This window comes from Arachis hypogaea, chromosome 10 (genome assembly GCF_003086295.3).
Source record: "Arachis hypogaea cultivar Tifrunner chromosome 10, arahy.Tifrunner.gnm2.J5K5, whole genome shotgun sequence".
Classification (NCBI taxonomy): domain Eukaryota; kingdom Viridiplantae; phylum Streptophyta; class Magnoliopsida; order Fabales; family Fabaceae; genus Arachis; species Arachis hypogaea.
This window is the reverse complement of record NC_092045.1, coordinates 114,564,858-114,589,052: the sequence shown is the minus strand read 5'-3', so window position 1 is coordinate 114,589,052 and position 24,195 is coordinate 114,564,858. Positions and strand designations below refer to the sequence as shown.

At 33.9% G+C, this 24,195-nt stretch overlaps 4 protein-coding genes across 6 annotated transcripts; 3 read left to right on the top strand and 1 right to left on the bottom strand.

Annotated features, from left to right (window-relative positions):
- Positions 1-482: 482 nt before the first annotated feature.
- On the bottom strand, positions 483-5,339 carry LOC112716891 (8-amino-7-oxononanoate synthase). Its single transcript, XM_025768925.2, has 11 exons — positions 4,959-5,339; positions 4,665-4,807; positions 4,432-4,539; positions 3,585-3,823; positions 3,432-3,473; positions 2,954-3,041; positions 2,696-2,829; positions 2,472-2,560; positions 1,531-1,681; positions 1,386-1,454; positions 483-826 (listed from the first exon to the last, which is right to left on the bottom strand). Exons 1-11 carry the CDS (start codon positions 5,245-5,247, stop codon positions 700-702), a joined length of 1,479 nt encoding a protein of 492 aa, XP_025624710.1. The 5' UTR covers positions 5,248-5,339; the 3' UTR covers positions 483-699.
- A 291-nt stretch (positions 5,340-5,630) lies between these two features.
- On the top strand, positions 5,631-8,556 carry LOC112716890 (mediator of RNA polymerase II transcription subunit 31). The gene is made up of 6 exons (XM_025768924.3): positions 5,631-5,900; positions 6,445-6,505; positions 6,773-6,870; positions 7,274-7,370; positions 7,650-7,728; positions 8,176-8,556. Exons 2-6 carry the CDS (start codon positions 6,456-6,458, stop codon positions 8,467-8,469), a joined length of 618 nt encoding a protein of 205 aa, XP_025624709.1. The 5' UTR covers positions 5,631-5,900; positions 6,445-6,455; the 3' UTR covers positions 8,470-8,556.
- A 2,287-nt stretch (positions 8,557-10,843) lies between these two features.
- On the top strand, positions 10,844-14,959 carry LOC112716883 (uncharacterized). Its single transcript, XM_025768910.2, has 6 exons — positions 10,844-11,172; positions 11,275-11,366; positions 11,559-11,658; positions 12,458-13,286; positions 13,382-13,515; positions 14,059-14,959. The coding sequence occupies exons 1-6, from the start codon at positions 11,075-11,077 to the stop codon at positions 14,903-14,905; spliced, it is 2,100 nt and encodes a 699-aa protein (XP_025624695.1). The 5' UTR covers positions 10,844-11,074; the 3' UTR covers positions 14,906-14,959.
- Positions 14,960-15,882: 923 nt separating this feature from the next.
- On the top strand, positions 15,883-21,257 carry LOC112716884 (uncharacterized). 3 transcript variants are annotated; one of them, XM_072205542.1, is made up of 7 exons: positions 15,883-16,150; positions 16,289-16,326; positions 16,410-16,561; positions 17,189-17,383; positions 17,708-19,265; positions 20,152-20,253; positions 20,765-21,257. In XM_072205542.1, the coding sequence occupies exons 2-5, from the start codon at positions 16,321-16,323 to the stop codon at positions 19,140-19,142; spliced, it is 1,788 nt and encodes a 595-aa protein (XP_072061643.1). In that variant the 5' UTR covers positions 15,883-16,150; positions 16,289-16,320; the 3' UTR covers positions 19,143-19,265; positions 20,152-20,253; positions 20,765-21,257. The 3 variants fall into 3 exon arrangements, with proteins under 3 accessions (XP_072061643.1, XP_025624698.1, XP_072061644.1); XM_025768913.3 differs by having other exon boundaries at positions 16,053-16,150; positions 16,283-16,326; XM_072205543.1 differs by lacking the exons at positions 15,883-16,150; positions 16,289-16,326 and having other exon boundaries at positions 17,651-19,265.
- Positions 21,258-24,195: the final 2,938 nt, after the last annotated feature.

Sequence of the window (24,195 nt, the reverse complement as noted above, 5' to 3'; positions counted from 1 at the left end):
CAGCTTCTGACGATAACAACAAATAAATGAAAAAGAATCCTCTCACCTTTAATTTATCCTCCCTCAATACCTTAGCACCAATGTAAATGGATTGCTGAAGTCATTCTTTGATGAAAGGATCTAACTTAAAGACATATGTTCCAAAAGACAACATTATGGCGTTGGGACGAACTAATGTCCAAATCTTTTATACTATGATGATGAATCTTTGAAGGAGAATCATTTGTTATCATAAGTACAAGGTTTGGGATTTGATACATTGTACATTGTGTCATTCCCCTTCGATTTCGATGACAATTTTTTATTTTTTACTTTTTTTTCCATTGAATTTGATGATCTAGTTGATGAAGGCATTTTGTGCTTGCAGAACAAGAAAAGAGAACCAAAAAATTGGAGTGAGAAGATGGAAGGTTATAAACTAATATAGGAAATTTGGAATATTGGTGGTTGATTTTACAAGAATAGAGTCAAACAATGACATATTTGTTGCAAAAAAATAAAATAAAATCATACTTGATTGTTTGTTAACTTTAAAGAAAATTATACTTACTATTCAAGTAAATAAATCATTATATAAAATACATATATTAGACCCCGTGAGGCACTGGAGTAAGTACTTATTTACTTACACTAATACAGAAACTGATTAATGGTTTACTTATTTGAGGAATAGTGGCAGTATGGAATTGAATTCAATAACTACAATCTTGCATAACTATTGCAGTTGTATATGCGGGTTTCTTGGAAATCAATGCAGCGAGAGAGTGCAGCTGCAAGGTTTTCCAAATCTTCTCTTGTATGCACTGCGCTCAGAGCTACCCTTAGCCTAAATAATAGAGATTTGGACAGCATCCAATTAGTTCTGTTTGAACTATGAGCAAGTTTTGAATCAAACAAAAATGAAGCATTCTGGAAAATTTTGGTGTCGACAAAGAAGACCTGAAAGAACAAAGTCTCTCATAGCACCAAAAGTCCAGAAGGTTATGTACGTTTGATAAAATAGTCCATCCGTAAAGGTAGCGATAATGGAGACGCATTCATGATTGGACCATCTTGTCAAACGTTCATAATTGAAGAGAGCCGTGGGAGACTTTCATTTTTCAGAGGTCTTTTTGGGTTTTAGTGGTTTAGTCTTTATAAATCAAATATTTTGTTTGGAGATTTGTGTGTTAAATGATATAACTAAATAAAAAAAAACGAACAAATATTCATGAGATTTGAGAAATCAATTCAGTTCTTCCTTCTCTTTTCTCTTTTTTAACAACTCCAAATTGTAAACCAAACCAATTATAATAATTTGTAACTCCAAAGGTGTTAAAAATAAATAATTAACTTGCAACTCCAAACACAAATTGTAGTTGAGATAAATAATGAGGATATCAAACCTGCACGAGTTAGGAGGCACAGTTGGTGGTCTGATAGCAGTGACATGGAATCCAGATTGCAACAAATACCTGCTTCACAACGATTGAAAATGCTTAGCTTATTGAACAGACAGTGAGCAGTGAGCACCGACATAAGAAAACTTGCCGGCTTGCTTGTAGTGCTTTGTCTTCGCTTCCTACAATTAGCGATATAATGGGACTTGTAACTGGGATTCCTGTCAGCAAATGAAAGTCTTTCACCCTGTTCCATATAGCCTGTCGACGCCATGCCTCGTGTTTTGCAACCACAACAGCAGCTGGTAAATTGCATGTTGATTTCAAGGAATTAATAGTCATCACAAGGCAATGTTAGCTAAATATAAGCAAAAGAAATGATAATGCTTAAATTTAATCTTTGGATGAATATTTGGAAAGAGGTGTACGGCAATGATCACTTTGAAAATTGTGGGGATGCCAAGCAGTTCTTCCTTTGCATCAGAATAAAATTGCAAACCCTATGACACACTTGTATTTCCAATATCCACAACCATTTTCTTTCCTCTCAAATTAAAATTGATCTACAGTTGAGCAATATTGTGAATGCAGAAGAATCATTCAAATAGAATCACTCTGCAGAACTATATGATAATTATCCCCTGATACTTGACGGATTATAAATGTTTCAATTTAGTCTTGACTCTTGAATAAGTCGTTTTTACCTTCGTAATATTAGTTTGCCGACAAATCGACTCATTGGGTGGATTTGTTAAGTTGAACCAAACAATCTTCTAATAACCAATCAATTTGTTCACAAACTAATTTTTCAAGGGTGAAAATAATGGTTTACTCTTCTAGAGATATATAAAAGTACTGTTCAGAACATGAAGAACTTCAACAGCTTTCTTTCAAAGTTAAAATTGGACTTAGCTTTTGCTGATGGAGATGAGCCATTACAATGACAATAGTTAAAAGTGAGAATGATAGATAACAAATCTATCATAAGGGCACACTGGATATCAACATGTAATTGGAAATAGTAACTAACAGGTAATAACAAATGCATTACGTGCTTGAGTATATCAATCCATGTAAGAGATAGGAGCTCACCATGTGCAGCAGCTGCAACAGGAACTGGTGTAGCGGTTGAAAATATAAAAGAACGACCTCGTGATTGTATTAGCAGTTTCCACCTTTTACTATAAGAAGTCATAGAGTAGCACTAGTCATTCATGAACTATTCATGAAATGTAATTCTGTATACAGTGTGGATGAACCCCAAAATAAAATGAATCCAATCTTCGTTCCCTTTAAAAGGGCAACGGTATAAATACCTGCATGCTATAAATCCTCCATGACAACCTGCAGCTTTACTTAGAGTACCAACGCATATGTCTACATCCTTTTCACAGCCGAATTCCTCAGCAACGCCACCGCCATTTTTGCCACAAACAAATGTTCCATGAGCCTGAATATACACAGAAATTGGAGTTTTAATAGCTTGTAATTGTGCTAGACTATGTACCCGATAGAAGCCATCTTCTTTTTGGCCTAGACATTTGCTAAAACTGAAACAGATTAAGAGGCCTTACATCATCAATGACTAACAAAAATCCATGCTTCTTGCGAAGGTCTGCAAGCTCCACTAGTGGTGCGTAGTCACCATCCATGCTGAACAAGCTGCAAAGAATTGGATGAGCCATCAATGACATGGAAATCTTATTTCGACAGAAGTACTGGCTGTGCGTTAAAAATAAGACTGAGCTACGTAATAGACCAGGTTGAACTGTGAACTGGCCATTTCTTTGTTTCAAATATTTTGGATTCAACTAAAGTTTATTTACAGTTCATCCCATTCAATCTCAAACAAATTTGGATCACAAGGGTATACAATTAAATCCCCTAACTTCACCTATTTACTGTCCTTGTTTAAGAAGGTATATGAACATCAGTAACAAATATTGTTAGGCTATAAGAAATAAATATTTATGTATAAACAACAGCAATTTTAAACCATGACCATTTATTTCTACAGTTCCCTTTTGCAAGTAACAGAGCAAAATGACTAACCTGTCAGTTACAACAACTTTTCTTCTCATTCTACAATGTGTTCTGTCAAAATCATAGAAGTCAGAACAAAGTCAAGATATTGATAACCTACACCTGAAGGGAAACAGAGAATCCACTTAAGACTATGTAAACTACAGGAAAAGTAAAACATACAAGAGCATATTGAGGTGGGACATATCACAATGCCTATATACGAACACCTTTACACTTTTTTGCCGCTGAGCAAGATGAAGACCATCAATTATTGATGCATGGTTTAGTGCATCGGAAAAGACGGCAATCTTTTCATCCTCGGCAGTCACATTTTTTCCAGCTAAGAGAGAACCAATACTTCCTATTGTTGTCATCAAGGCCATATTGGCAGCAAACCCTGTGGGACAAAGAAGGCAATCCTATAGCATGGAGGTTAAACCAAAAATGGGTTAGCAGTTGACTTATTGTCCAGACTTAAGAAGTGGCCAACCTCATAATATGTTCCTTATTATCACAATGTGCATATATAATATACAAGTAACTTCCCTAGTATTAACGTGTAGGAAATAATGGTTAGATTCAAACATGACCATTGATGGCATATTCGTAGTTAATTGAAATTGCGACAAACCAAAAGTTAAATAATTTTATTTCAAACATGACCATTGATGGCATATTCGTAGTATTGTTTCCCTGAAAATAGATTAATTGCCAGTCTTGGTAGCGGCACTAACACAATCTATGTATTCAACTTATTTATTATTTACTACATCAAGAAAATATATGACTGCAAGCAACGTCTTTCTCCATAACCTTCACTAAAGAGGAGTAATTCTCAATGTTGAACAAAATAAATAAACAAATTTTGCATCAAATTCTACCGAGCATTATTATTTTCTTCCCAGTATTCAATGACTTCTAAGTTTCATCATAACTATCAGTTAAATAATCTTAAATTGGGCAACAAGGCAGAGCTAAGTAATAAGCAAAACATATTCAAAAGGAATCCTTGCGAGACAGTCCTAACCTCTTTCTTCTTCATATCTGCCAAGCTTGACTCAAGCAGCCTATGATAATTGGTATATCCACAAATAAGGGCAGAACCCCTTGGTCCCATTCCATGTTCTTCTGCTGCCTGATTTAGATCAAAGATCACTACGGCAATGAGCTTTGAAGAAAGAAAAGTGACGACACAAAAACCTATACACTAAAGTTCTGAAAAATAAAAGATACAAGATCCTTCTAAATTCAAAATGACACCTTTGCGGCAGCCCTTCCAATAGCCGGATGGGAACTCAAACCAAGATAGTCATTTCCAGAAAACAAAATTAACTTTCTAAACTTCTCATTGTATACCCCAAATCCATCATCACCATCAGCTGTGTTATAACCAATCTCATCACCTAAAACCAAAAAAAAAGATGAAACCTTAACATCAATAATTCCAATGAAGGGTAAATCGTATTCATGCATATGACAATAATAAAGCTCTAATATAAGAAGAAACTAAAACATGCATAACAGTCAAAAGAGTAAAAGCATTTTGAAGGGTACCAGAACTTGGAGTGTCATGCATCCATCTGAGGAACGTGGCTTCTCCAATCTCCACCTCCACAGAGGCCCTGTCCCATTGCTGCATTTCATCGAACACCTCGAATGCACCTCTGTCTTCCCTAAACTTTGGAGGGTCTGGCACGTTTTGAAGCACAGCTTCAAAGGGAATCATTCGGTGATTCCCCTTCCGTAGGCAAATTGGTCTTAGAGATCGAAGGACGTTGAGGGAGTCGAGGGTTGCAAGTGCCTCTTCAACCCAGTTGTCCCACCATGCACTTGGAGTAGCCATTGCCTCACACTCTCGTGTTTGTGTTTGCTACGTTTGTTTCTTACTTTCTTTGAATTAATGAGCAGTGCAGTTAAGTGTTTGCTATGCTTGGTTTGCTTAGGCTGAATCATCATAACCACCATAAGTAAAATTACTATGTTACCCTTTACTATAAACTAAATTAACGACAAAAGAATAAATAAGTGTCTAATTTTCTGTACCGTAGACATTTAAATTCTTAAAAATTAACTAATTTAAGTTGGTTGAGTGATCAACTTATTCGTCTACTTAAATAAGGATTAATAATTTATTGACTAGCAATAAACCCTTAAACGAAATTTCGGATTAATCCTTAACTAGAAAATATTGTAGAGAACCAAAAAAATCCTTAAAGATTTGAAAAGACATATACGTCCCTTGGCTTTTCTCAAAATTAATTATCAATTCAAACCCTAAACAGACCCTTCACTCATCACTCTCTCTCTCTGTTCTTCTGTTCCCGGAGACGCTACTACTGCAACCACCGTTCGCCGTGCCGCCTCCGTCACCGTCGCGCCGTTCGTCCGAGTCTTCGAGCGTTAGCTGGTTGCCTCCACATCTTGTTCGCTGCTCTATCTCATCGTCGCCGCCCTTCTCACTCGTCTGCCGTCGCCTTTCATTGTTGCTCCGTCGCAGTTAGCTCTCTCTCTCTCTCTCTCTCTCTCTCTCTCTCTCTCTATTTTTGTATATTCTAGCCTGAGTTTTGCAGTGTTCATTCTTGATGCGGGTTTTTACTTTTTTTCCCTCTAATTTCCATGAGTAATTGTTTTTGTTTTAGAAATTTTCAATTGCTTGATCTTTGCAAGGAAGAATGTGAAAATTGAGCTTTGGTGTTGCTGCTTGCTGTTTTGCTCTTGTTGTATAAATTTTAGAGTTTAAAATTCTGATTCACAAATTGGAAGTGTTAAAATTGAATATCAGTGTGTACCAAGCACAAGAATCTTTCATTCCCAGACATATTCTATTCATGGGAATAGAATTTCTGGAATTGAAAATTCAATATGCCTACTAAAGGAATAGTAACCGTTATTTATGAATGATCTTAGGAAAGGAATCTTTTCCTAACAACAATGATTTAAAGATGAGCCAGATCATATAGTAACAAGCAGTTCCATTTTTGTAATTAATATTTCCAATTTGTTCATTCCCTTTGAAGCACTGTTTCATTTGTTCTTGTAGTTGAGTGTTTCATGGCCTCCAAAACAGAAAGTGGGAACTCAGGTGGTACTGATCAATCAGCGTAAGCAAAATTTCCTCTTTGTTTTCATTTCTTTGTATGTGAGCTTTAAGGGGTTTTTCTTAATAGATGTGCCAAGGGATTGGGTGACATTGCTTCATTAAAGTATTCTATATTTGTTCTCTGTTTTGTGTTGTGCTTTTATCATAAGGCGTTCTTCTCTTCATCTTCCATGAAATTTCTCTTTTATTTATTTATTTATTTATTTTGCATAAAAGGGGGCAATTATGGGTTGGGTGGGATGGCTAATGGTCGTTGCATTTTATTCAGGCCAAAGAGTACATACAAAGATCCAGATGATGGACGGCAACGATTTTTGCTTGAGTTGGAATTTGTTCAATGCCTTGCTAACCCCACCTATATTCACTGTATGATTTTCGTTTGACTTTTTATGATTTGAGAGTATGAACTACTTTGATAATCTGTTAGATTTCATGTATTTCAAACGGTTTGATTGGAAACTAGGAATAAATTCTGGAAAAAGGATATTGCAAGTAATTGGCATGCTTTATCATCTTTTAAGCGGGTTTCTTGATAATATCTGTCTTGGCATAAACTTTAGGACATTGGCTTTTATAATGGGGGATTTCTTTGACAAATTTGGGATTGGGTAGCTTGCACAACAGATGTTTTTAGTAATTTCTTTCTTTTGTAGTAATGATATTGCTGTTTCTAAATAAATAAATAAAGCATGCTTGGGATTTGCTTGTTTGTGTTAGCCACCTATATAATGTTGTTTAGTCTTATTCTTATAACTACTATTTTTAACAGATTTGGCTCAAAATCGGTATTTTGAGGATGAAGCTTTCATTGGATACTTAAAGTATCTTCAATATTGGCAGCGCCCTGAGTATATTAAATTTATTATGTAAGTATTATTATCAAAGCATCCTGCTGAAACTAGAACAGAGGAATTATGTAATACAATTTCACTAAAAAGCAATTATCTCAGTCAGGGAGTAAGAACTGAGAATTTTAATCTCCGAATGCATAATATCAATTTTCAATGTCAAGGCAAAGAACTTGAATTGGTTCTAGCATCCATTAATATGTGTTTTGCCATCTGCTTATTTTGCATGTCTATTCAAAACCTTGAATCAAAGCTAGGTTGTTTTCCTGATGGTTACTCTCTTTTTACAAATGTTAGGTATCCTCATTGCCTCTATTTTCTTGAGCTTCTACAGAATGCAAATTTTCGCAATGCAATGGCACACCCTAACAATAAGGTAAAGAAGCAACATTTTATATTCTACCTTGCTATTTAATCATGCATTCGCCTATATTACACCATTACCATGTATTCCTTTTATAGATCACATTAATGTTGCTAAGACAGCTAAGATAATTTGAGTGCATATAATAAAATTAGACGAAAATTGAGGTGTCCTTTTTGGCAATCAACCTGACTCTATCCGTCTTTTTCTGGGGTATTTAATTTGTATCTCTTTGTTGGTAGTGTGATCATGAGATGATAGGTAATTTGGTATTGACATGATAGGTTTTATTCTCACTCTGCTATATTTATGGTACGTCTCTAATAGACTATTAGTGTAGTTGGTTTACTATGAACTACCAAGAACCAAGCCAAATGATTTGCATTGCAAAAATTGTTGTATTCGAAATAAATAATGCTTTTTTCAAATTCTGTAATCTGTTTGTATCATGTATTTTAGGAGCTGGCACATCGACAACAATTCTACTTCTGGAAGAACTACAGGAACAATCGGCTAAAGCACATTTTGCCTAGATCACTTCCTGAACCTACTGCCACAACTGCGCCTCCTGCAGCTTCAACTCCGGCTCAGCCACCTGTGCCTGCATTGCCACCAGTACCTGCCACAAATGTTCCAGTGACAGGTTCATCTTCTCAAGCCCCTTCTCCAATGCCATATGGTATGCCCCCTGGATCTGGTCTTGCAAAAAATGACATGAGGAATCCTTCGATGGATAGAAGGAAGCGGAAGTGATTTTTTAGGGCATGTAACTCGGTTTTAAAAAGTATACAAAGTATTTATATTGAAGTGGTTACAATGATAGATCAAAGTTCTTATGCATCCGAGTTATTTTTATTACTTTTGTATTGCTTTTTTTAAAATTCAGTTAGGATAAACAAAATTTTGCTTTTGAAATCCAGCCAGAAATTGTAGACTAAATTATAGAGGATTATAGAGTTTAAGTGTAGCTAGATTGCTCGATAAACCATATGATATGAACTGTCTTTTGAAAAATGCGAAAAGAAAATTATATAACAATAAAGAGTCACAGTAATAAATGAACAATATACGCAATTAAGGCATATAATAATAAGGTCATAGTATTAATATTTAATAGTACTCAAACATTAAGCAAGTCTAGTGATCATTGTAAAAGAGAATTATTGAGAAAATGAACATAGACATCAAGACCAAAAAACAAAAAACATAGACATGATTCAAATATATGATTCAATCCATCCTTGCAGAAAAGGGTATACTGATGCCTTTGAAATGTTGAGAATGGTAACACTGTAAGTTGCACACCGGTGTTTGTTTCACTTCTTGCGTATGTTTGGAGTCTGTTGCTCAAAGCTGAAATCTTAAACCTGAAAGTGTGTAAATTTTAATGATTCGCTAAAATAGTAGGCATGTATTAATAGTTGATATCGCCATTGACAATTATATTAAGAGCTTGTCAAAAAACCATTTAACATGAGAAAATAATTTTTTTTTAAGAAAAGAATTTATTTATTTAAAATTCAATTCTATAATTTGAAATGACTATAATATATTAATAGAATAGAATTCAAATTTAAAGAGTTTGAGAATTGATTTGGAAATTAAACCTCTTTTAGTCTGATTTATAAATGAAGGAAAAATGATAATTGAAATTCTCAAAGAAATTCAAATTATTCATTTTTAGTTGTTCCAAAACAAAAAGAAATTTAACTCTTGAATAAATTCTAATTCCAAACATTCCAAATAAACTCTAATTGTTCCAAGTATAAATATATAGTCAAAATTTCATAATAGAACTATTCCTCTTGATTACAAATGCATAGTAAAGTTTAGTTTAAATTTAAATGTCATAAAACTTACCTAATGGGAGCCATTAAATGGATGAGTAAACGTCCAACACAACCCTGGTTTATTTTTACAAAAAATAAGGCAATCTCTGTCTAGAAAAAAAAAAAGGACCTTTGAGTCTTCAATTTTTTTATTTTGAGATAATACGATTTATTTATTAAAAAATTTGTTAAAAGTTTATATTAAAATATAATTATGTTTATTTATATTTTATATATTATTTTAGAGTAAATTACTAAAAATGAGATTCGGATTCTCTAAATTTTGAATTTTGTTTTAGAGGATAAATTGTGATCTTTCACCATTTATTTCATAGGTAGAATCAAGAGAAAATATGAGAGAGAAATCATTCAATGATGAGTGATTACACTTTACCCTCTAAAATGAAAATTCAAAATTTAGAGGATCCAAATTTCCAAAAATGCACTCGAATTATTTTTATCGCTGACAAAAATGTCTAAAATAATTTTAAAATGTGACAAAAATACCTAACATTAAATATGTATTCTCAAAAAATACTATAAAATTGAATTTTGATGTGATTTTTTGCAAGCATGATTAGAAAAATAAGATATTTTTATTTTTAAAATTTTGTGATTTTTCGCTAAGTATATATTTTTTGTGATTTTTTGTCAACAATCAATAATACTTTTAAAAAATGAAAAAATATATTAAGATCAATTTTTTATCCGGTTTTTATGTGTATTTTTTAAATAGTTATCTAAATATTTCTATACAATTTTGGATCAAATGCATAAGTGGTTTGTTAAATACAAAAATTATTTATTACTTACAAATAAAAATATTTTTTTAGATATTTTTGTTAAATTTTAAATTATTTGAAGATATTTTTATCAATAACAAAATTCAAATACATTTTTAATAGTTTATCTATTATTTTATTATAATTCACTTATTTCGATCGAATCAATTAAATTAGTGAATCAATAATTAGAGTGTGTTTAGAAAACATTAAAGTGGAGAAAAGTTTTCTATTTCCGTTAAAAAGTGAATTTTAATTTTATTTTAGATTTAAATTTATAATTTAAAACAATCAATTATTTAATTATATGAATGAAATAAATTTTGTATTCTTTATTATTTTATTATTGTAGTTTCTTTATTTATCTTTTTTTATCTAAAGATAATTTTAACATTTTAATATTTAATAATAATGAAATTATAAATCAAATCTTTTTTTCGGTTTGATTTAGTTTGATTATGAATATAAGAATTAAAATTCTCTTAAAAATTAAAAATTACATTTTTATTGGATTCCAAACTAAAGAATATCTTTGTGAGAAGTGTATTATCAAGGTGTTCAAACTTCAAACACACCCTAAAGATCCCTGTCCAAAAAAAAAAAAAAAATACACCCTAAGATATTAATATAGGATTTTTCTTCTGTGTTCTATTTCCAACTCTTGGTTGCATCCTTCTTCTTCTTCTTGACATGGAGTGGCGATAAGTTTGGATTCATCGGAGATCTCGCTGTCGGGGAAAAGCAGCCATGGCCGAAGCTAAAACCCATAACAACTCCAACAAGCCCAGACCACGCGTACTCATCTACTTAGCCATCCAAATAATCACTCACAGCACCATCGTCAGGTAACTTCTCTCTTTCCCTCATTCAATTGTTGCGCCCACTAAAACTCTCAAGCTTGATCTGAAATGGGGTTTCAATAAAGTTTCCAACTTTTCTGTTTGCAGTGTTATTTGCTTCATTGCTGGGATTGTTGCTCTTCTGCTCCTCCCTGTTCTTGCCAAGAACACCTACATTTCCGAGAATGCCCTCATGCCAGGTTCTGCAAATTGCAGTATAATATATAGTATTAGTTATTAATATATTTGATTTTGTGCTTTACTCCCTTCTCCAAATAACTGCCACTACTACTAGCTATTTTTAGTGGACACTTAACCCCTTTTTTTTTTTTTTTTCAAATTATCAAAACTTGTGTGGACTTTTGCTGTGTTACCTATTTTGGCTGAAGCAGGTTCCGCAACCAACATGCTATCTAGCCATGATGTCGCTGAGGCAAACAAGTTGGTCAAGGACTTAACTGATTTGAAGCTTAGATCCAATGGATCACCCATGTAAGCTAATTTTTCTTCATGTGGCTAGTAGTTTGCGAATTTGTAAATTGTGCATGTTCTGCCAAACTTCACAGTCATTGGCTGTGAAAAATTAGAAAACCGGTGTTCCCACTTGCAAACATGATATATTGAACTGATTTATCTGAGCTAAGTAGATTTGTGATAATGCGGAAAGAAAAAATTGCTAATTTTTGTTTGTGTCAACTTTTTGTTCATAAGCTCTTTCCCGTTCACAGAAATAAGATTTAGATTCAAGTTAGAACATTTTCATCTTCCAATTTTTTCAATGTTATACTACCATTGCAATAGTTATCAAATATATTATGACATCTTTCATTTAGTTACAAATCAAAATTGCTGCAAAGCTGAAATATATTATTGTTATTATACACCATTGCCTATTAATTTACTATTTTATTTATTAAGTGTGTGTTAACAAATTTGAGATTAGTCAAGATAGTAAGTACTTTAACCTCTAAGAAATCTTGAGTCCAACTCTTAAAATAGCAAAAATATATATAAGTTGAAGGATGTATCACTGACTAGTCATTCAACTAAAGACAGTTTTTAAGAGGCAGCTCCATGTTGAAGGTATTAAACTCTACAGCATAAGGGATACATCGGTTTGAAACCAATACTTGATGCACCATTCAGGAACATAATTCAGTCACTTTATAAAGATCAAAATTTCACGTTGCCCTCCTTCATTGTCATTGGTCATTGTAGTTGCTTTAGTTTCACCTTCCCCTCATGCAATTTTGTAAGAAATAAATGAAATGTTTCACTCTGTTATATGCAGTGAAAGCCGAAAACTTATTGCACAATATATGTTAGGCTTGGATGCTGAAGTTACCTATCACAATTTCTATCCTCAGTTGAATCAGTTCCATCCATTACATTTCTTTACCAGTCCTGATTCCAGTATAATCTCAAAAAATATAAGCTGTGCATCAATTGGGATGAACACTGTTGGAATCATTAGAGCACCACGCGGGGATGGCAAGGAAGCTATTGTCTTAGTTACGCCTTACAACCCAAAGAAAGTAGTTTTGGGGGAGGCTTTGTCCTTGGGTGTTGCATACTCAGTGTTCTCATTGCTGTCACGGGTCACTTGGCTGGCAAAGGATATCATATGGCTTGTAGCTGATTCACAATATGGGGAATATTCTTCAGTTTCTGCGTGGCTGAGAGAATATCAGGCTCCACAATTCCACAGAGTTGTAGTTAATAGTGAAACATGTAATGAGAGCAGCACTATTGAGGGGAAGTTATACAGTGGTTTTAGACGTGCTGGAACAATAGCTGCTGCTCTTGTAGTTAAAGTTGCAGAGGACGGTAACCATTTTGACGACAGTCTTAATATTTATGCTGAGGCTTCCAATGGGCAGATGCCAAACCTTGACCTAATCAATATCGTAAACTACCTAGCTGTACATAAACAACATTTGCGGATAAAAGTGAGCAAGATGTGGTCTCTACTTGGCTCCAAGTGGCTCAATACTTTAGGTGTTGTTTTGGAATGCATAGGACAATATGCTAGACGCCTAAATCCTCAGTGGAAATTTGGTATTCCTGCTAATGAATATGTGGAGGGCACTGCTACACTAGCAAGCTCAATGTATTACCAGGTGTTTTATTTTTTTCCATTCAAGAGAATGTGTCTATTATCTTTACTCCATGTCACCTGGCAATAAACATTCTTTATATATGCATTATTCCTTAGGGTTTGGGTGTTCCCACTGGTCCACATGGTGCCTTCCGTGATTATCAAGTTGATGCAATTACCGTGGAAATTTCACCAAAAGTTTCTCCTACTAAAATGAACAGGCATATTGACTTTATTTTCCGTGGTGGAAGGTACGTGTCATTCGTATGCTATGTCGTTGACTCTATATGTAATATTATAATATTGGAATTGGAATTGGAATAAACAGTTGACCATTATTCTTAATGTTAACTCATTTCATATTCTTAATTATTTGGTGTTGTCCATCCTTAACTTCCGTTGTGTTTGCCATTTAATATCAGTAAATCATTATTATGAATTTCTCAAACGTGTTTTACAAACCATAAAAACTTAAAACTTTAGGTGGTTTCTTTGAAGGCTTAGTTTGGTGTCAATAATTAGAGTGAAATTATGTCTACTGGTACTAAGAAAGTTGAAGATTCTAAATTATTGGATAAAGAATATTCTTGAAATATTTCTCTTGGTGAATTCAATTGGGTGGTGACGAGTGATATTGCATACATTTTGTTTCTTGCTGATGAGGGAGGCAAGATAATTTAAAAAATATCATCAGCCTTTTGCATATGTACTTTGTATTAAAACATGTATTTGTCAGAAGATCTTTCTCCTTTTGTTTGAAGAACTGTAAGGAAAGTGTTTTGTACTTGTTACAGGTTGATCGAAGGGGTTGTACGTTCCATAAACAACCTTCTGGAGAAGTTTCATCAGTCATTCTTTCTGTACCTCTTGACATCTCCTAGTAAGTTCGTGTCAGTTGGAGTTTACATGATTCCATTTGCATTACTTGGTGCACCCCTTCCAATAGTTGCAGCTTCGCTATATATGTTTTCCAGTAAAACCACTCCCCAAGCCCCAGTTGCCTCCGAAGTAGATTTCAGCCTCGAATCCTGGAAATGGATAAACTCTGCCAAGAAGGTTTTTGTCATCCATCTATGGGGTGTTGCCGTTTCGTTACTTCCATATTTCCTGTGTCGAATTCCCGGTCTCACCCCAACAAATAACTTAACAGTATGGGGTTCGTTTGCAGTTCTTAGCCTCGTAATTTTGTTCTCAATGTTGGGTTATCCAACTTCTGTAGCTGTTCCTTCAGAAGCCGAGAAAAGAGAATGGGCTAACTTAAAGTCAGTAACTTTATCAGCTACTTTCATCGGTTTGTCTCTCATGTCGGTCATTAACTTTGCCACGGCAGAAATAGGGGCTTTACTTATCGTCCCGTTTTGTTTGATGGCTCGACCATTGATGCTGGATATTCAAGCTAGGAGCATGAGAACTTTGTTATTGGCCACATGCAATCTGGCTTTAGGGTTCATTGCATTTCCTCCTTGTGCATTTTTGTTACTGAAAAGTGCATTTGACTCTTCTGGTGGTTATAATATTAGTGACTATTGGAACTGGATGGAATCACTTTGGGCATGGAATAGTGCTACTTACCTTTACATTGGTATTGTTCACCTCCCATGTTGGGCACTCTGCATTCACATTTTATTTCATCCTTCTTGACATGTATTATAGGTTACTTGAACAAGTAATTAGTGCAAGAAATTTTTGTCTTAATGTTTCTTCTCCAATTAATTTAGCAACATCTCATGTGACTCTGTGGTTTATTTTGGCGTGTTGATGTGGCTTATAGATAGATAGAATTCATATTTTGTGCAACCTAATCACGAATTGGAGGAATGAAGTTTTAAAACTGATCTAACAGAAAGGTAGAAATTCAGGTGCAGTCAATTTCACGTGAAGTTGATATCTGAGAGCCGTTAGATGAAAATTTAGTCAAATCAGTCAAATCATCTAACGGCTTTCAGGTATCAACTTCACATGAAATCGACTTCACCTGAGTTTTCACCTACCAGAAATGTTCCGAATAAATTTGAAACAACTAAAAAACATTGATTACACAACTTTTTTTTTCCCTCTCTTTTCTAACCCATCTTCCAAACTCATTGCCGTTATAGATGGGAAGAAATAATAGTTACAATCACTTATTTGCGGACATAAACTCTGGCTCATCAATAAGTATTGGATTCTAAAAATTTTGATACTATGTCATTATTCTCAAAATGTTTGCAATGTGTTAATAAATTTTTCTAATTTCTTAAAAAAATTTTCAATGATATTTAAAGTACTCACTAAGAAATTATACAGCATATAAACTTATAGTTCTTAACAAAATGGGATGGATAATTGGAAAGATATTGTAACTTTAAGAATAAATTTTGCAATTTTTCTGAACGTATTTTTTCACAAGTGCCAATGTGAGCATCACATAAATGTTTTTAAGAATTTATATATTATTTATAAATTCAGTTGCATACATACTGTGAATTGTTTATTTTTTATCTATAAATTTATCCGAAATTTAATAATTATGTATTTGTAAATATTACAACATATTTTTATATTTTAATATTTTCTTATGTACAATCTATTATTATCTACTTCCACTATATATAACAGAAATATAAGAGAAATTTAGCACACAATTATTTTTTAAAATATTTTAAAATATATAATTCATAAAAAGAAAAAAGAGTAAGCCAGAAATGCAGAAACCCTAGCGTAGACAGAGTATTCCGATTCATCTCTTCTCTGTTTGTTCGCCAGCTGCAGGTCCGCCGCCATTGCCTGCGAGTCTCCGGCTCGCCGCCGCAGCCTCGTCTCTCGTTCTCTTAATCTGCTGCGAGTGCGCTGTTTTCTCCACTTGAGTGGAGCGTTTGCTGAAGTTGCGCGCGTTGTTGATGAAAGGTGTGTAGTGCAATTTTCAATTTACATCTCAATTTCATTACCAAATCACACCTATGTTAGTCCGATTTTCATTCCATAGTTTTATCATATTTGAATTCTCATGCTGATTCCAAAATGGGGAATTTAATTCAGTTGCAGGTTTTTTTATTTTTAATAGAGATCTCAGCTGAATGGCGGTGAGTGCATTTTTTTTAATTCTTTTGTAGATATTTGGCTCTGTTGGTATTTAATTTATTTATTGATGGTTGTGTCATTTCAGCAATTTGTTGCTTGTGGAGAACCACATTTGACATCGACTCACATTGCATTCATAAGATACTTGAACCGCACCATTGAGTCAATCAGGCGAGATATTGCGGACACATTTGCAGCCATTTTCGGCTCCGAAAACAACCTTGCCCCCTCTGTAAGGTATTTTTAATGATCTCTCTATTTCCGTTTGTGTGCCAGATCAATGAGCCTTTGAAAAATGGTAGACATTTTAAATAGTTTTAGTTTCATGCAACTTTACTTCCATGAGCTGAAAGGTCCTTTTTGCTAAATGGAAGTATAGAACAATTTACCACCTGGTTAGAATTCAATTTTGAAAAATATGTTGCCAAATTTTTGCGTTACATGAAAGTACAAGGATTTTGTTTTTTTTTTTTTTTTTTTTTTTTCCCTAATGTCTTATTTGTTGCGTTTGGCTTCCCTAGAAGGTGGATATTGGCTTTGATATTGAGTAAAACTTCATATCTTAACACTGAATAATTCTTGTTCTGTAATGATATTCTGAATTCTGAGATGCATTGTCATACTAATACTATAATGTACTGTCAAATTTATTCATATTGTAACACACATTGTGTAATGTATCTTACAAATAGCCCCATCTACTTTGAACCTTTAAATATACAAAATAGAATATAAGATCGGTTTTTATGTTATATATATTAAAGGTTAACAATCTCTCTCTCATCTACCATGATCTCTTTCAATTTGAAACTTAGATATTATTTGTCAAGTAATGTTGTTATGGTGCTTCTTGATATGGTGTAGCACTAGATGTGAAGATGATATTGCTTTATCGTCTACCAAATATCTAATATCAGCTATTGGGAAAAAGTGCCATCTAATTGCTCAGGATTGTTCCTCAAATGAGAAGAGCTTCCGTGACAAGAAGGGCCCAGATGCTGTTTTCAATGTATTGGATAATATTCTAAAGGACAGTTTAGAGCGACTAAAGATGATGAGGTTAGCTTTGTTGTCATCAAAATTTGAAGTATGTATAATAAATAAATAAATGAATATTATTTCTTTAAGCTAATAAAATTAACTCTAAAGGAGTTGTTCTAATACTAATTGTAGATATATCTAGGTTCCATTATGGCAATATGCTTCTCCTTTATGCCTTTATTTATAAAGGAAGTCTGTCGCAGAAGTTTGTGGAACAATATTCTTAAATAATCATTGGGATGCAATATGTGTTTTTATGCTTTGTGTCTTTTTATGTATATGTAGAAGAATGTGTGGAGTCCAAAACAAATGAACTTTTTGGGGATTTCATGAAATGTCCAGGGAAAATATATCTTTGGCCAAGATAGATCTTCAAGGATGCACATTTGTCTATAACTACACCGAACATGCAGCTACCATTAGGTCGTTGTGCTTGGAAGGGAAGTTGGGAGCAGCCATGTGGCTTCGGAGGAAAATGGTGCAGAAGGGTCTCATTCTTGACGTGTTTACCCACAACCATATAGTAAATGGGCTGTGTAGAACTGGTCTTGCAGAGGAGGCAGATTGGCTTATTAGAGAGATGTTAGAATTTGGTCCTCACCCCAACTCTGCTACTTATAATACTTTAATCAAGGCATATTGCATTGTTAATAGTGTAGATAAAGCTTTGTATCTGTTCTCCACCATGACCAATACTGGTATTCAGCCAAACAGAGTTACTTGTAACATACTCGTTCATGCGTTGTGCGAGAAGGGTCTTTTGAAGGAAGCTAAAAGGATGCTTGAAGAAATATTACATGATAATCACAATGATATTCCGAATTTAGTTACCTCTACTATATTTTTGGATTATTACTTTAAGAATGGTGCAATTATTCAGGCTCTTAGCCTTTGGAATGAGATGCTTCTGAAGTGCACTAATGTAGATGTGGTTGCTTATAATGTTCTTATCAATGGATTTTGCAAGAATCAGCAAACGAGCCTTGCATATGGATATGCATGTGAGATGATTAAGAAAGGTTTACAACCTGATGGTTTTACCTATAATATTCTTATTCATGCTCTATGCAAGGAAGGCAAAACCGGTGAAGCTTGCTATATTCTTGGAGTCATGTCTAAAATGGGAGTTATGCCTGATCAAATTTCATATAAGATTATGATTCGTGGTCTTTGTTTTGTTGGAAACATTGCTAAAGCAAAAGAGTTGCTTTCGTACATGTTGAGCAACGCAATCATTACCAAGCCTTTAATGTGGAACATAATAATTGACTTTTACGGAAGATGTAGAGACCGTAGTAATGCATTTTTTACAAGGGATCAAATGCTAGCTTTTGGTGTCTGCCCCAATGTGTTTACGTATAATTCTTTAATTCTTGCAGAAGTCAAGTGTGGAAATTTCCATGATGCTTGTACTCTGAAGGAGGAGATGATTATTAAAGGTCTCTTTCCTGACATTGTTACTTATAATTTGTTGATAGGTACTGCTTGCAGTTTAGGGCGTCTTGGTTTAGCACTTGAATTGCATGATGAGATGGTGCGAAGGGGTTGCAAACCAGACATAATAACTTATACTGAACTTGTTAGGGGCTTTTGTATTAGGGGTGACCTAAAAGAGGCAGAAGAGCTTTGTGCTAAAATACTGAAATCAGGTTTATTGAATGATCATGTTCCAGTTCAGATTCTCTTCAGTACTTACTGCAAGAGGAAGCGACTGTTCGAGGCATTTAACTTGTATCAACAATGGTTGGCGAGTAAACGAGATAATTACCCTTTGTAAATGTTTGGCTTTAGGCATTGCAGTAAAATGTTCTGGAAATGAAAGCCGTGTTTGCTTGGAAGCGGTTCTTTATTTTTATGAAACGTAGGTTGGTGGTTCTCAAGTGGTGGCTCAACACTGCAGGTACATATTGATGCTCCTTATACATAATTGTTTGCATTCAGTGAAATAATTGAGTTTGTCTCTCATCCACAACAATTGATAGATGCTGCATGTATAAGCACATTTTGGGCTGAATATAATACTCTAGTTGTGGGTGTCACTTTTGCAAATCTGCATTTATAAATGTTTCTATTATGTGGAAAATAGACTATATAAGGGAGGTCAAGCAAAGTCATGGTAGAATACAATGGCGTCACTTGTTTCCCCACCTCTTCATTGCTGTTTTGCTAGAATGATCAAGCAGCTTTTTATTTATCCTATATGAACAAACACCACGAAGAATAATTGCCATTTCAAACTAATTGGCTTTCAGCTTTCTTGAAAAAGCTAGAGAGAGTAGGTTTTAAGAAAAATCAGTTTTCAGGTTTTGTCGATGTTGTAAAATTACTTCTAGAACTCAAAACAAACATACCCATAAAATCATTGACGAATTTGTACCTAATTGCTTAAACGTTTAGGAGGCATGGTACTGTAGTCTACATGCTATCATAAAAAGCACTATGGCTACATTTGGATTAGTGGTATGGTGGAGTGGAATGGAAGCCCATTAAATTTCCTTGAGCTCCCATTGTTTGCATTAACAAAATAATTATGGAATTGATGTTACTTAATCTAATAGATTCCATTCAATTGCATTAAAACCTTCAATTGGAATGGAGAAACATAATTTCCCAGGAATGTTGGCTAAAATATATATTAGAGGAGCTATGTAAAATTTTCATGGATTACACATTTTCCAGTGGAGGGACGCAAACCAAAAGGAATTTAGTGGCTATCACAGAAAATAAAAATTTTTGGGATCCTGTATAATTTTATATACAAATTGCTTTTTTTTTTTTCCGTGCAGTGACTTTGGTCTTTTATTACTATGCAGCACTCTTCTCAACTCCAGAAGATGTTCCCCAGACCAAAGTAAAAAAATCTCTGGGCTAATTATTATCTTACTCAGGTAGGATTTCGTTATTCTTTTATTAATCCCAACCTTGTTAAAATATTTAATCATGAAAATTATGGGGGAAATCTAGTTGGAATCTTAAGTTTTGTGCAATCTATATTTACTTAGAGGTTGCATCTTATCCCTATTCCCTAGTAATGTTGAAGCTGCATGCTTGGCACTAGTTACCTGTATGTGCATAGATAAAATGTTACCTGTATGTGCATAGATAAAATTTTTGAAGTCATGTGACATTTTATTTTGTTATTTTAATTAGGTTTTGCATTCAAATCATCATTTATTTTATTATTATTATTATTATTATTATTATTATTATTATTATTATTATTATTATTATTTTGAATTAGGATTTGCATTCATCTGAACTTTCTCCACAGGGTGTGCTGAGATATTTTCTTTCAAATAAAAAAAAGGATTTGCATTCGTTCTGTCACTCGATAGATATATGGATTCCAATGTGTTCTGTTAATTCTAACTGTCATTATCATTATATATTGTCAATCAGGAACAATTGTAAGAACTGCTGCTTCTCTACATGAAGGTTATCATAAGAAATGTCGCTGAACTATCATGGAACATTGCCAGGCTTTGGTCACCACTCGCCTTACTAAAAGCCTGAGAAACTGTAGGCACTACTGCTGCTCTGCTTAATATTGAACGGCAGATATTACCTTCAACCCATGCCTGTTGGTGCTGGATTGGGGCTAGCCATTGTTATCTGTGAACATTGTGTGCTTGGAAAGAAGAGTGCTTTGAAAGCTGGCTTTGTGACTGAGGGATTAAGGTTGAGTTAAAGTGTTGAGAGGAATTGTATGTATTTTGGAACTTTGTCTAGGTATAGCCAATCCCCTAGACAAAAGATAAATGTTCTGTAAACTTGTAAACAACTGAACTGGAATTTATAAATTCTCTTCATTAAAATTGATACTAATGAGCTGTAATTCGAATAATATCTATCTTGATCCTAGTTATTAAAGAATTGATGTGCCTTGAATTCATTTCCAATATTCGATACTAATACTAGAGTACTAGACTCTTTAGGGCTACTAAGTATCCTTCCATATAAGATATGATTGATCAACTATAAGATATTTTAAAAGCCATCTCTGTTTAAGGTGATCAAATTAACATAGAAACAGAGATGATTTCTACAAGATTTTGTCACATTGATAAAAGGCTAACAAAAGCCAATAGTGATTTGTTGAAGAATTTGTGAGAAATGGCAAATAGAATCACATATGTAGACAAAGTATAGCAATTAAAAAGTAATCTATTTATTAGTTGTTTAACATGCTACTTCATGCGTTGGGGGAAGCATCTTATGATACTATGTAATTATCGTACAATATAGTTCATAGCGAAACTCTAACCCTTTTAGGAAGGGAAGGGAAAATCAAAAAGCGAAGTTGAAAAAGATGGGGAGATGAACAATGAGGAGAACAATATTGAAAGGGGACTGCTGAGATGGAGACAGAAATTAATAACAACAACAAGGTCTTATCGGTCTTATCTCACTAAGTAATTCAATTACATAAATTAAACAATGTCATTATATTTTGTCAAAAATCATGTATCTCTTGAGTTTATTTATAGATAAACCACTTTTGATAAATTCTTTTAATATTTTCTTGAATCTCCCTCTACCCATAGCCTAAGACAGAAATAGAAATTAGCACCCTGAAAATTGCTGGGCAATATTGCCTTTCCCACAAACTTTTGGTACTATTGCAAATCATTCCCCAAACTGACGTTAAAAAAAAAAAAATCCTTTCAGACTCGGATAGAGACAATAATTTTTCTTCCTTTAATTTTTACCTTTTTTCAAAAATTATTTTTCATAAGGAATATACACATTGGTGTTTTTGCTCAATATTGGGGAAGGAGGTGCTTTGCCGCTTTGTGAATTCAGGTTCAACACGCGAGGGGCGTGGTGACAGGATCCGTCAGCGGCGTGGCAGTTCCCGGCAACACGCGGTGGGCATGGTGATGTGGCGAGCTAGCAGGCGTGGAAGCTCGCTGGCAACACGCGGTGGGCGTGGAAGCTTGCTGGCAACACGCGGTGGGCGTAGAAGCTCGCTGGCAACACGCGCTGGGCGTGTTGCCTGCGAATCAAGCAGGCGTTGCAGAGGTTCCCGCGCCTTGCCAAGGAGCTGCAGCAACACGGGGTGGGCGTGTTGGAGTCTGTCTGCATGCAAGGGACACCTCCTCCACCTCGGTAAGCAGCGAACGCAGCTGAAGCTCTCTATAAATTGAGCCCCTCAATACCCATTTCATGCATTCTGTGTAGCGAGCTTTCTGTGTTAAAAGAGAGAAGAAATGAAGTGAGGAAGAAAAAGAAGAGCTTAGTGTGTTGAAAAAAAAAAAAAGAGAGTAAATATACCAAAAGAAAATTATTAGCCTGTATTTATTTAAAATAATAGTACGTAATTATACGGGATGCGAAGAATATATTATCAATTATTTAGATCATTCAATATATGTAAGTTGATAAATTTTATTTTTTATGTATTTAAATTTTTTTTATTTTTTGTTATTGTTAGTATCATGTGAAAATATAGTATTGTTATTATTTTAGTATTATAATTTTTATGTTAGTATTTTATTAATATTTTCAAATAATATTTTTATTTATCTAATATAATCATATTTTATTTTATATAAATGTGAATATATACTCTCTTTTTTAAATGTTTTGTTATAATAGAATTATTTTTCTGTATATTTAATAAATAATTTAAATATTAATAAGTAAATAAATATTTTTATTTTTAAAAATAAATATGTGAATATTTATTAAATATTTTAATAAATAAATATTATAATAAACATATGAATATTTATAAAATATGTTATTATTAAATATTTCAAAAATAAATATTATTAAATATTTTATTTATTTTCAAAAATAAAAATTATTTATATTTATTTATTCTCAAAAATAAATATAAATACTGATTTATAATATTTAAATAAATAAATATTTTTTATTTATGATTAGAAATAACAATATTTATATTGATGTAAATTAGTATTATAAATATTTATTTGTATTAATTTTTATTTATTTAAACTAATATTTAGTGAATAAATATATTTTTGTTGAACCAATCTAACAGGATTCTGATGGTTCATAAACTGGATTCGTTGCGGACATGGAATTCGATGGTCAAAAATTACTTACGCTCAACGGGATTCTACCACGTTTTTAGGATGAGGATTTTATCCTTTATTAGCTGCTCTAGTGGAAAGGTAGAGGCCAAAAACTCATACCTTTGTATTGCCTATGGGTGAGGTTACTGTGACACTAGAAGATGTCGCTCATATATTTGGCCTACCCATTGATGAAGAGTCTATGAGCAACTGGACAGATAGTAGTAGCGACTTCCTACAGAGCCAGAGCATCGCGATATTCAATCGCGAACCGGTTGTCAGTAGTTCTTTAAAAATCTTATATAAAGTTGCGTTGGGTTCGCTGCATCAGAGACACAGAGTAATTGGGCACTGAGAAGTCTATCTAGAGATAAGTCATATTCCAGATTTTTTTTGTTAGGTTCGACCCTATTCACGGATAAGTCAACCGCATATGCCCACACGAATACGGTCGACTTATCCGCATATGCCCAGATATTCGTGTGGGCATATGCGGTCGACTTATCCGTGAATAGGGTCGAACCCAACAAACAGAAAATCTGACATCTGATGTATCTCTTAATAGACTCCTTAGTGTCCAATGGCTCTGTGTCTCTGATGCGGCGAACCCAACCCAACTTTATATAAGATTTCAAAGAACTACTGATAACCGGTTCACGACCGAATATCGCGATGCTCTGGCTCTGTAGAAAGTCACTACTACTATCTGTCCAGCCGCTCACAGGCTTTCCATCAATGGGTAGGCCAAATATATGAGCGATATCTTCCAGTGTCACAATAGCCTCA

Coding starts and splice junctions, on each gene's coding strand:
- LOC112716891 (XM_025768925.2), bottom strand. CDS start 5,247: ATGGCTACTCCAAGTGCATGGTGGGACAACTGGGTTGAAGAGGCACTT. Junction 4,808..4,958: donor GCATGACACTCCAAGTTCTG/GTACCCTTCAAA, acceptor TTTTGGTTTTAG/GTGATGAGATTGGTTATAAC. Junction 2,561..2,695: donor GGAGGATTTATAGCATGCAG/GTATTTATACCG, acceptor GACTTCTTATAG/TAAAAGGTGGAAACTGCTAA.
- LOC112716890 (XM_025768924.3), top strand. CDS start 6,456: ATGGCCTCCAAAACAGAAAGTGGGAACTCAGGTGGTACTGATCAATCA. Junction 6,871..7,273: donor TAACCCCACCTATATTCACT/GTATGATTTTCG, acceptor TATTTTTAACAG/ATTTGGCTCAAAATCGGTAT. Junction 7,371..7,649: donor GAGTATATTAAATTTATTAT/GTAAGTATTATT, acceptor TACAAATGTTAG/GTATCCTCATTGCCTCTATT.
- LOC112716883 (XM_025768910.2), top strand. CDS start 11,075: ATGGCCGAAGCTAAAACCCATAACAACTCCAACAAGCCCAGACCACGC. Junction 11,173..11,274: donor ACTCACAGCACCATCGTCAG/GTAACTTCTCTC, acceptor TTCTGTTTGCAG/TGTTATTTGCTTCATTGCTG. Junction 13,516..14,058: donor TTTATTTTCCGTGGTGGAAG/GTACGTGTCATT, acceptor TACTTGTTACAG/GTTGATCGAAGGGGTTGTAC.
- LOC112716884 (XM_072205542.1), top strand. Junction 16,562..17,188: donor AACCTTGCCCCCTCTGTAAG/GTATTTTTAATG, acceptor GATATGGTGTAG/CACTAGATGTGAAGATGATA. Junction 17,384..17,707: donor GAGCGACTAAAGATGATGAG/GTTAGCTTTGTT, acceptor TGAAATGTCCAG/GGAAAATATATCTTTGGCCA.